Genomic DNA, 12,174 nt, shown 5'->3' with positions numbered 1-12,174 from the left:
CCTTCGAGACAAAGCCTGGGGCCGTTTGCACACAGCCTGTGCGTTAGAACGTCTAAACGCAACCAGGCATGTAGTATTTAATGCGCAGGTGTCCGTGCGAGGGTCAGTTTAACTTTTAGATTATTGCAGTTTTGACAGAAACGTCCGTAACCTATAAAAACAACAACATAGTTTAATATCATATATTTTTATTATTTTATGGCTATAAAAGTATATTTTATAAAACGGCTTACTACTAAGTTGAAACACAAACCTCTACTGCGCCATTAAGGTGACGTAGACTAATGGGAATAACCGGTACAGATCCAGACGTGAAATTCATAAACAAGTTATAATATTACGATTAATGATCATCTTTCCAGGCACTTAGTGCGTAAAATTACGCTCCAGCTGAGCTTCAGGAGTTTTTCGCCGTGCGTGCGTGCGTGCGTTGGCGCGCGCGCGCACGTGACATCACTGACGGGATTGGCTCGCCCTCACTGGGGTGGAGAGTCTCCTCCACAGGCTACAGTGGGAGAACGGGAGCGAGTGAGGGACAGAGGGGATAGTTTCCAACAGCCGCGGAGCTCGGTGCGGGGCCACGTCCAGTAAGAGAGAGAACCACGCCCCGGGGGACAGGGGAGACCGTGACCCCCCCCACCCCACCCCCTCACCCCCTCCTCCAATATCCAAAGTCCCGTAGAATGGGAGCGACCATGGAGAGGAGTTCTAGTTAGGAAGCAGGTGGACAAGATGAAGTTTGGAAAGAGCATCTGCGTGCTCAACGTAGGGGGGACCCGCTATGCCTTCAGCCGCGAGGTGATCAGGGACTTCCCTCTCCGGCGCGTGAGCCGCCTGCATGCCTGCGCGACCGAGAAAGAGGTCCTCGAACTGTGCGACGACTACGACCGGGACCGCAACGAGTTCTTCTTTGACCGCCACGCGCAGGCGTTCGTGTTCATCATGCTCTACGTGCGCTCCGGCAAACTCCGCTTCGTCCCCGGCGTGTGCGAGCTGTCCTTCTACTCGGAGATGCTCTACTGGGGGCTGGAGAGCGCGCACCTGGACTCCTGTTGCCAGAAACGCCTGGACGACCGGATGTCCGAGATCGGACTGGACAGTCTGTCCGAGGGGGAGCTCGGCGCGTCGGGCGACGAGCCGCAGAGCCCGAGCGAGTCCGCGCAGCGGCTCGCGCTCGGCGGCCGCGCTCGGTGGCTGGAGAAGATGCGCAAGACGTTCGAGGAGCCCAACTCCTCACTTGCGGCGCAGCTTTTGGCTTCGGTCTCCGTGATCTTTGTTATCGTGTCAATGGTAATGCTGTGCGCCAGTACCCTGCCCGACTGGGACACGGCCAAGAGAAACACTGTGGAGGAGCACAGGTAGGAGACAGTCCAGGGTCGGTCAAGTTTAGAGGGATGGGAGCGCGTTTCTGCCGAGGGGGCACCTTGCGAGTGATCAAAAGGTCCAATCAGCTCAAATAAGTCTATTAGGCCGAACCACGTCAATCACGCGCTTCTGTAATTATAATCAAACACACGCACACTCGTAAGCACGCCTTCCACGGCCAAACTCTATCACTACGCAGTTACACACGAGGTTGCTGCGTGAATCCACATGACGAAACACGCACATGTGTATATAAAATGATATAAAGCGCCCGTTATCTGATTGCACTCACTGGCACTGCCCCTAAATCAGCGCAGGGTGTCAGACATTAGGATGCTGCTGAAACAAGTCCCCAAGGGAGACAATCAATAACACATCTAAATTATCTATTAAAAGTGTTGTGTTAATTATTACACAAAGTCCCATCCTCCGTTTAGTTTGAATATTTTTTATGGGCCTGGTTGGTTTGCGTTGCACAGTACACAAGCAGGACAAACAGAGAAATGCCACATACACCATGTTCCTGGGTAATAAGCTGAAAGCGGAGCGTGTACCGAGCGTAAGCAAACAATCCGCCGACAGGATTCATTTCCTATCTGGTCAGGTTCTGCGTGGTTATTTCGGATTCAGATTTGAACACAAGGTGAACAAGTGCCCGTATCGCTGCGCATTCTGGCTGCAGCTCGTCCTCCCTGGGAAGCCTCAGGCGGCCTCTCTATATAAGGCTAGCTTCTGTTACTCGGGCTGAAGGTACCTTTCATATTTGGATTGCTTACAGGGGTTAGGTAATGGACTAAAAGCGAGGCTCATGCTGGGGGTCAAAAGGATTCCAATTTAGTTTCATGCCAGTGGATGATTCAGTTCAGTTGTTGTATAATCGGGTTTGCTCTAATTGTACTGATGTAGTTATCCGAAGGCTCTGTGGCGATGCCTGGCTCAACGGCTTCTACGTCAAACGCGAGCACCCCCTGCTCTGACTCGCTTCGATTGTCTTTGCTGTGTTAATCAATGGGGTAATGATGCGCCTGCTCGTGTCACACTCTTCCTTTGTTAGATTTTATTGCCTCCCGGCGTGCGCCTTCCCGGCAACATCGCTGTTTATCTCCTCGTTTGTTGACTGGAGTCAACTTCCCATAGTTTTCAGTCATCGCTGCTTTGTGATATCTTCCACCTCATCGCTTTGCTCCTCTGCTATTTCCTGTTTACCGCCTGCTTCTCCTCTCTCCTCTGCAGGATAGTGGAGGCAGTGTGTATTGGTTGGTTCACGGCGGAGTGCATAGTGCGCTTTCTGGTGGCCAGAGACAAGTGGGACTTCCTCCGCCGGCCACTCAACATCATCGACGTGATCGCCATCACCCCCTATTATGTCACCATGGCGATGTCCGGAGCAGGGATGCCCGGCGCCGGGCTCGGGGTTGCGGGCGTGATCCTGCGGGTGCTGAGGATGATGCGAGTGTTCTGGCTCATGAAGCTGGCCAGACACTTCCTGGGCCTGCAGACGCTGGGGTTGACTCTGAGGCGCTGCTACCGGGAGATGGTGATGCTGATGGTGTTTGTCTGCGTTGCCATGGCGATCTACAGCGCTCTGGCTCAGCTGCTGGAGCACGGCCTGGACATGGGAACGCAGAACCAGGATTACGCCAGCATCCCGGCCGCCGCCTGGTGGGTGATCATCTCCATGACTACGGTCGGGTACGGGGACGTGTACCCTGTGACAATCGGAGGGCGGGTCCTCGGAGGAATGTGTGTGGTGAGCGGCATCGTCCTCCTGGCGCTGCCCATTACGTTCATCTACCACAGCTTCGTGCAGTGCTACCACGAACTCAAACTTCGCTCTGCCAGATATGCACGCAGCCTGTCAACGGAGGTGCTGCAATGAACATTAGGACCAGAAGACCTGCACACTCCTGAAAGACACCAGCTGATTCCATAGTAAAGAAAAGACCAACAATGTTCTCGTCCCTGTTTCCTGCCTGAGCCACACCTCATGCTACGTAGCCTGTCTGTCTGTTTCCTGACTGGCTGACGCTCTTGTCCTCACACAGCATGCTCTGTGCATGTCTCCGTAACAACACGGTTTGAACTTAAGAACAGGAATACACAAAAAATATTTATTAACAACACACAGATGCAGCCAATCCAGTTTTGACACTGGCTGCTCTTTACGCTGTATTCCCATGGTTACAACACCGGCTGAGGCAACTGCTTTTTTGTATGCTACGTGTGTATGTGTGTGTGTGTGTGTGTTTGTGTGTGTGTCTGTCCATCAGCCTTTCACTTTGTCTAAGCTTTGCACCCAGATGGTACAAGTTACACAAGATGGATGTGTGACCTAGATGCATCCTGTTAAACCTGTGAAACATAGAGAACAAGTGATCAAGTACGTTCTCAGTGGGGACCAGGGAGAGGTGCACGGTGGGCTCAGTGTATATGAGTGGCTTAATCCAGGGATAATAAAGTATTGAGACAGGTCAGCAAGGACTACCAGGTGGCAGGCAAACAAAGACGCACAAGATGTGACATGGCAGATGGATTGTGAAATGGAGCATAAAAGATTATGGGACAAAAAAGAGAGATCGTAGCGCAAGAACGAGCACAAAGAATGAATAGCCGGAATGTGTATCACTTCTCCATTTGCGAGTGAATGTAATGCGTTTTGTATGTCTGAGTCTCCAAGGCAACCTCATCCTCCAGCACGCCAATCACAGCGCCCGTTGATTCGTGTGCACATGAACCAGCCACATCCACGCACACCGCCTGTTTGGCATGCTGCACTTTTTTGTCCTGCGATTATTCGGAATGCCACATCAATAATTCACATAAACATTAGAGTAAAAAAAATAGAGGCAGTCCCTGGTGACAGTTCTGACATTCATGAATCCGACATGTTTGAAGAGAATATGATTTGTTGAAGAGACACATGATCCAAACAAACAAGTCAACACCTCTCCCACACAACAGTTCTTCTCTGCATTTCTTCTCTTTTTCCTCCTGTTGGCATCAACCAACCTTTACACACACACACACACACACACACACACACACACACACACACACACACACACACACACACACACACACACTAATGCCCTAATGGACACATTAGGGCCTGCACTTATTCTGCAAAGAAATGAACAGTTAATGAGTCCGAGTCTGTTCATCTGTTCATGACCTGTGTTTAAAATTAACGTTTACATTTGTTAGTTCCTTATAATGTTTGCAACCTTGTATGACTTTATTACGTGTTGTAAACAGTACATATCGCAAATATGTGTTGTCGTGTTATTAGTGTGTTTTAGGTAGTATTCAAGTCACAATAGCATTTTTTATCATCCAGCTAACAGCACATATTATTCAACTCATGTAGCTTAGCTTGAAGCCCAGTAAAATTTGGCCAAGCCTGATTGAAATTATTAGTCAAAATCTTTTCATCAGTTGACACTGCATTTATAATTAATGTGATCGATGTAAGATATTTTTTAATAAAAAGTGCTATGTGCAAAATTTCAGAATGTGGAATTGCTTTATGCAAATCATACTGGTCCATTTTAAGCGTTATTAGATTACTTCATCTTCCTTTACAGTGTTGAAACAATGATCTTTCCTATAATAACCTTTGCAATTAACACTAATCAATGAAAGTTATTATGACCGAAAGGAGTGAAAAAGTATAACATATTTAGAGCAGATGGCCCTTCAACAAACAAACTAGATGATGTGATGAGGACTCTAGGCGTGTACAGTAATTGAATATGATTAGTGTGGGGAACACCTGAGCCAAGCCTGAGCCTGAGGCAATGGCAGATTTACACAGGGTTAGAACTGTGCCACTATCAAGTTCACAATGGGTCAATTTATGGAGTTACAAGATCCTGCCACTTAAGTGTATTTATACTGTTATAATGTATATGTATTTCTATATTCTATTTCTAAGACCCAGCTGCATGTGAATAAACATGAAGTGTTAAAATATTGCACCTCGTCTCATCCTCTCAGGTTAGTCTACAGTTGAGTAAACACGCCTTGGACCAGGGTTTAGTCTGGCAAAGACGAGCCAGCTGCCCGTGACGTCACTTTCCGGCGACGCTAGCAGCCGGAAGCCCCTTTACCGGTGGTTGTCTTGTGGATAGCACCTTTCGCCGTCCTTCAGTGGTAACATGTACTACAAGCTCAGCGGGTTTACGCAGAAACTGACGGGGTCTGCGCCCACGACCGCCTACAACCCTCAGGTGAGTCCGGGAAGCGTTGTATGGGAGGCGGACGGAGGTGGTATCTTTCAGGGATGACCTTCAGTATCCGAGCGTTGGGTAACGAGTCAGCCTTGTATTTAACTTATCTCAAACCTAAAAGTTGAGAAGAATTGAATGCCTTTAAACGCTTTCAGTGTCATAAAGTCGATACGTAATCGGATTTCCAATATGTTTTTGTCTGTTTGTAAAGGATATAAATGCTACAACTTTAATGCTAAACGATAAATCTGAATTGCTGAAAACCGTAAATTTCATTAGCTATCTAATTTGCAATACGTTTAAAATGCCTTGTGTAGTTTATTTTTAATAGATAATTGTAAAACGTGTTGGAGACACGTTGTTCTGCGTTTCCTCTAATGGGGTGAAAACACTAATGCTGCTTGCTAGCCGTCAGGTAGTATCGAGCCGCCGGCCGCTAGGGGCAGTGATGAGCCCTCCGCTGCACGTTGCAACAGGATTAGTGGAAGAAGAAAACACGAAAACAGACTAGGACAAGCAGAGGTTATAGAAATTGCACAAACTCACACCTCAAAAAAAGTGAAAATGAAAATAAACTAAATGCCATGTAATTACTGGGTAACAATGTGGTTAATAAAATCTCATGTATAAAGTAATGTTTTCAGTTTTATTGTCATTAAATAATAATAGGTCAATATTTCTGTCAGTATTAATTCTTTACTTCAGTAAAGTAAAAGTAATGCATAGCAGAAATACATAATACACCCACATATTCTACTTCATAGTATTTAAGTAACTACGTACTTAAATAGCAGGCAGATAAGTAGTTGTTTTCCGTTTAGCAGTGCCATCGATCTGCTAGTTGTGTGTCTAAATCCAGCTTAATAGAGCACAGGCAGCAAATGCAGTGTCATGTATGATGTAACGTCTCGTTCAGCTGGTAATCAAACAGCAGGCGGTATTGATGCTGTTGTTTACTATACTTGATCTTTTTACAGCACACAGCTGTTGGCAAAGTCATCTTCCATTCAGACACAGCCATGTCAAACCTGTGTAGTACATTCTGTTTCTTTTCTTGTGCTCTTGGCCTATTTGGCATTCTGTTTACCTGCTTGTGAGAGCTTTGATTCACCACAGCCTTGGCGTCAGATGCCCTGCCTTAGAAAACCTTTACATTACATTTGTGTCACGCTGGCATCTAGTAATTAGATGATCTTGGCTAAATGTGAGTTCTTTCTATAAAACCTGACCTGGTCCTATCATTTCAAGGTGACGTTAAGGGAGATGGAGCTATTTCATCTTGCATCGTGATCCTCAACTTGAATGATGCTCATGTGACCTTAACTCTGTCTGTCCTTTCATGGTCACGTCACCCTCCACACACTTGGCAGATCAATAGAGGCAGGTCAATAGAAAGCCCATTAGTCTGTCAGATAATTAAAAAAACAGACAGGCAGCAACAATCAGGCTTAAAATGACACCTCTAAAGAGTGTAGGATTTCCACTTTACTTAAATTGTTTGGATAAGTGCTAGGGAACCTTCTCAGACACCTGAAGCCAATTTTTTTGTGTGTGTACTTTCCAATTTGAGGATTGTTCATCAGAGCATGCCTCTTTGATAACAAGCTATCTGTTGGAAGATGTAGAACATTTCTATATATATTTCAGTTCATGCCTTGACACTTCTAGTTAAGCTTTTTCCTAAAAGGCAGATAAAAATAATCTTCTTTCACTGGCTCTGCGTTTTCATATGTCAGTTTTATTTCCCTGCTCCCACACTGTCGGCCTCCACACACTGTGAGAGCACAATGGGTCGCCCAGTCATTTTTAAAACCAAGGTGGGTGAGAAGCTTTCTTCAAGTGAGAGGATATTAAGGTGACACACTTGTACTTCATTAACACGGTGTACCTCTGGTTTATGCGTCTGAAAATAGAACCTCATTATGAAATGCAACAATATTTTAAGAACTTGACCAGGTCACAATTAAGGAATTCTATAATTCTCGGGCAGGAAATTATCATTATCTAAAAAACCTATACTGGGAATTAGGAGCATTTGTTATTCATTTATTATATTAATGTAAAGGTTTTGGCTGGACATCAATTCAACATTTCATTCGTATTTGAGAAGCTGGAACAGCTTAGCTTATTGTTTTTGGACTTAATAGGCGATCTTATTATGGAATAAATGGAAACATTATTATTATTAAGATTATTATATATTTTTTCATGCAGGGTCTGAGGGCGGGTCTACCAGCAGAGTCCCCAACCATGATCTTTGCCTCACCTACCAAGGTGATCTCAGAAGCTGGGGCTACAGTGGAGTACATGGGAAAAAACAAGGTTCCTGACCTTCAGAGGCGATTCCAGGTAATAAACAAATAGAACATTAGAGAAAACTTTCCTCTAGAGGAGTCCCAGTGTTGAGGCCATTCTGAGAACTTTCTTTCTCTTTTTCTGCCTTTTCCTTGACCTCTCAGGTACCAGACGGCGTTCCCATTCATTTGAAGGGCGGCGTTCCCGACAGGCTACTGTACCGCACCACCATGGCTCTCACTGTCGGCGGCGTTCTCTACTGTCTGGTGGCTCTTTTCATTGCATCGCAGCCCAGGAAAAATTGACCAACACATGAACACGATCTTTCTGCGACACCTCTCACATGTTGCTGCCGAAACACATTGACCCAACAATGTTCATTCTCCACTTGCCTCCTCCGCCACCTCCGTTCTCCACTGTCAGGACATCGTACCAATGATATCAACAATAATCTTTGTTTTCTTTTGTTTGTTTTTTGAAAAAGTCTGAGTTAATAAATTTTAAGGGGAAACAACTATAATGTCCTTTTGCATTTTGTTATGCTATTGATAATGTGCTTGTTGTAGCAAAGGTGTCACGTTCCAAATGAACCTGCAGCAAGTGGCACGCGAAGGGTAGAGAGCCGCACCGCCTCCCTCGGCTGCTGTAACTGAAGCACACGTGTGGTTTTAGCATGTTACAAGCGCGTGTGTGCGCGTGCGACAGAGAGCAGGCGCAAAGGAGACACTTCGTCTGGAACATGGCTGCTGCTCACTTGGCTTGAGTACTGTCTCATACAGTATTTATATGTGTGGGCCCTGGTGTGATGTCAGATGCTGCTCGCCGAGGGAGGGGGAGGTTGTTTCAGACACGTTGGCACTCTTACATCAAGCTGCTGAAACACTGATGATCATCTCAGCATCTTGTGCCTCTTAAGTGTTTGGGGGGTTTATAATAATATATCTTTTTTTTTCTTTTGGGCAGAAGTAATTTCAAACATTACTAGTACAAATGTGTGAAACATCAAAATAATATGGCCACAATAGCATTTTTGATTTGTTGATGTTCTCTACTCAAGTATATTTAAAAAGAAAGATGTCTAAATAAGTATTTTTATATATTAACGTAATTAAATATTTGGCCACTGACTATTGAAATAACATTTTTTACTTTGGTTCTGTTTTTCTTCAAATTGTTTCATTTTCAAATTCTGAACATATATTTGCATTCACCTGTGATAGATGTATCTGAAGGGCTTTAAAGGCCGTCGTCTCATTATAAGGCAGTAAAGTGTTCAAGTGTATGTGTATTGATTGCACTTGAAGCGCCAGGTGTTCTTTGCACTGTGGGTATTGTAGGTCCTGAAGGTGAAATAATAAAGGTTTTAGTGGTACTATAACATAAGGCTTCTCAGGCCTTATGAGTCTTTAAGAGTTCTGCGATTATCTCATTTTATTTAGAGTGAAAGTTTAAAATGAATGAACCGCTTTGCCAGAGTTTTCTAATTAAAATGCATCTGCTTCATTCGTCAATATGACTCAGTCCTGGACTTCCCTTTGTTGTGGCATCAATACTTCACACCCTGAGGAAAACCTTTGGATGGATAATTGATTGTAGCAGTGATATGAAAAATACATTATTCAATCTCCAGGGAAATAATGTGTGTATACTGTCTGTAAAATAAACACGAGAATTTGAATGACTTCAATCTATCCATGATATCACATTCTAAAGATAGACACTTCTCTACTCCACTTGTATTGAAGTACATTTATACTAGTTTACTGGTGTGGATCCATTGGGAGAGACTGTACCTTCTGAAAGATCATGTGCATTTCTTGGCTGTTTTTCTTGCGATCAAAAAATATAAAACTAAAATATTTTTGTTTTCATGGTGCAAAGCCCAGGTTTGAGCATGTGTAGAAATTACGGACAGTGCTGACCTTGTCATTTCCCAATAAATACTGGCATGTTACTTCTGGTATTAGAATTTCTTGATCAACATCCATGTTGTGAAATAAATTTCTCAAGTGCTGACAGGTCAGTAAATGTCAAAGAACAACCACAGAGTAATGTCTTAATGACAGATGTAGAGACAGAAGTAGAGACAGATGGCTACATGCACTTCCAATACGTTGACCCGAATCATAAACCACTAATTGAAAAGAATGCTGCTCTTGAAGCAGAAGCCATTGGCTGTTACCATGGAAGCACATCTCCCAGAGTGAGGCTTTCAATTAACCAGCTTTCATTGCTTTATTGTTATTATTGTTAGTGACATTGAACTGATCTAAGACTGCAGCTTGGCTTTGCATTGAAGGTAATGTTCATACTATACTGTTTATTTCATTTCATTTCTAAAATAGATTGATTTTAGGATTAAGAAGCACAGCATGGAGTTTCAAAATCACAAACGTTAAATTTTAATAATAAAATAAGATTGATCTTGTGACTCGACTGGTTTAATGACTCATACAGAAAAGGGAATTCCTTGTGCAAGGTGCAAACGAGAAGCAATAAGTCTGTCCCAGCTCTGCCGAACGAAGAATCCCCTGCTCACTTTGTCTCCTTTCAACCACTTGTCTCACTTACGTGGTGGCCTCCCGCTGTAGCTTCTCACAAAACACAATCTGTATGTGCACGCGTTAAATTGCCAAGAGAACCACGTCACGTCTAGTGCTGCCAATAAACCCCGTACCTGCTTTTCATCACCAGCATCTTCCCATCTTCCAGCATCCCCTCAAGTCCGGCCTCTCTGTCTCCTTCACCCCGCTTGCGTCACGGCAACCCACTCGAGCTTCCCTCTGCAACAATGGATCCTTTTAGTGTCGCTCTTAGACGCAACAGGAGAGACGAGCGAGTGCGGCAATAACATGTTTACTGCTCAATAACAAGTGTTAATGAAGTACACACCGGGGGAAGTGTCAACACAGGAAACTGGGGCAAAACACAGGAAGCAAGAAAAAAAGAAACAGCGTTAGGGTTTTAGGAGGGAACGACAAAAGAGAGAGAAAGGACAAATAATATAGACAATCCCTCCTTTAAGCAGCCGCACACTCGAATGCTCCACTGTTACAGATGAATGTAAAGCCAGGTCTGTGATTATTACGTCCGTCTATCTGTTATTCTTCCTGCTTTTCCTGGTCAGGCTGCGGGGGGCCGGAGCCAACCCGGCTGTAATTGGGCTACTGGACAGGTTGCCAGGCCGCTCGCTGGCTTTGTCAGTCAGCAGCTCAGTGCAGAGCTGCTCGCGTTCAGGGGATTAGTTAGATGTTGCTGAAAACAAGCAGAGGTGCAGTAACAAGGGCTGAGAGGCTGCACATTAAAGAGCGATACAAGGCTGCAGACCTTAATGATTCCACTGTTCTCAACAGCACAATCAATCTGTTTTTAAATTGTACAGAGCCGTTTAGAAATATTGATTAAACAGGCTTAATTTTAGGTGACATTGTCCACCGCACGGAGCAGCGGGTGCACTGTCATTTAGAGTAGACGAGTGTGTCTCCGTCTTCAGAGGAACAATGCAGAAACATAACTGTTCTGCAAACAATGGCAATGACAACAGCCTCGTAGGGAAGGCTGAGCAGGGAGGAGGGGAGGGGGAGTGACAAATTACCTCTGCTCACAAAGCTCTGCCACAATGGCACAGCCTGAGAACAAATAATGAATAAATAAAGTTCTGTGAGATTGAATGAGGAGAGCAATTTGTGAAGCAGCGGCTTTTGTGCGGGACTCGGAACGAATGGCCTTGTGCCGTCCGCTGCAGACAAACAGCAGCAGCTGCACCCGCAAATGTACGAAAAGATTCCCCGTCTAAAAACACCTTCAAGGGCCAAAAAACGCGTGACAGGCGTGAATCCCGTAAAAATATGGGTTCAATCTATGAACGCATGGAGCTGAAATCAGACTTTTACGCGTCTAAGGGCTCTACTGGCCACTTTCTTTGCTCTCCACAGGTTGTGACACATCAGAACCAAGGTGGAAAGAGGAAAAGACCTAGAGAAGTGGAGAATTAGAGACAGCAGCATGAGACCAGATTGAATTTCATCAGAGGTGGTGGGAAGAGGGAAAGACATCAACTGGTGACAACTGGTCCTGTAAGTGCACACAGGCCACTTTAAAGGGTCTCTAGGTTTTATTCTGAAAATGTATTGGCCCCATTTTCTCCCTTCCCCTCAGGCTATATTCCTCTGCTTTTCCCTGGCAAGAACCTTACGTAAGACTTGAATGGACAGCTTTGCCTCTGGTGCCTGCTGCATTCGTCAGCCAGAGCAAATAATAAAATATTATTATGCTCAGTGCAAAA

At 44.8% G+C, this 12,174-nt stretch overlaps 2 protein-coding genes across 2 annotated transcripts; both read left to right on the top strand.

Moving 5' to 3' along the window:
* Positions 1-469: 469 nt before the first annotated feature.
* On the top strand, positions 470-4,877 carry kcng3 (potassium voltage-gated channel, subfamily G, member 3). The gene is made up of 2 exons (XM_029134372.3): positions 470-1,358; positions 2,599-4,877. The coding sequence occupies exons 1-2, from the start codon at positions 733-735 to the stop codon at positions 3,242-3,244; spliced, it is 1,272 nt and encodes a 423-aa protein (XP_028990205.1). The 5' UTR covers positions 470-732; the 3' UTR covers positions 3,245-4,877.
* A 557-nt stretch (positions 4,878-5,434) lies between these two features.
* LOC114846255 (cytochrome c oxidase subunit 7A-related protein, mitochondrial) lies at positions 5,435-9,843 on the top strand. Its single transcript, XM_029135078.3, has 3 exons — positions 5,435-5,594; positions 7,809-7,943; positions 8,054-9,843. Exons 1-3 carry the CDS (start codon positions 5,523-5,525, stop codon positions 8,192-8,194), a joined length of 348 nt encoding a protein of 115 aa, XP_028990911.1. The 5' UTR covers positions 5,435-5,522; the 3' UTR covers positions 8,195-9,843.
* Positions 9,844-12,174: the final 2,331 nt, after the last annotated feature.

The sequence above is a fragment of the Betta splendens genome, chromosome 19, assembly GCF_900634795.4.
Source record: "Betta splendens chromosome 19, fBetSpl5.4, whole genome shotgun sequence".
NCBI lineage: Eukaryota > Metazoa > Chordata > Actinopteri > Anabantiformes > Osphronemidae > Betta > Betta splendens.
The sequence above is the reverse complement of the archived record's forward strand: the minus strand, read 5'-3'. Positions and strand labels throughout refer to the sequence as shown.

Bases quoted from the DNA above. Each gene is read 5' to 3' on its own strand.
- kcng3 (XM_029134372.3), top strand. From the start codon at position 733: ATGAAGTTTGGAAAGAGCATCTGCGTGCTCAACGTAGGGGGGACCCGC. The intron at 1,359-2,598 runs GTAGGAGACAGT...TCTCCTCTGCAG, and splicing joins AACACTGTGGAGGAGCACAG to GATAGTGGAGGCAGTGTGTA.
- LOC114846255 (XM_029135078.3), top strand. From the start codon at position 5,523: ATGTACTACAAGCTCAGCGGGTTTACGCAGAAACTGACGGGGTCTGCG. The intron at 5,595-7,808 runs GTGAGTCCGGGA...TTTTTCATGCAG, and splicing joins CGACCGCCTACAACCCTCAG to GGTCTGAGGGCGGGTCTACC. The intron at 7,944-8,053 runs GTAATAAACAAA...TTGACCTCTCAG, and splicing joins ACCTTCAGAGGCGATTCCAG to GTACCAGACGGCGTTCCCAT.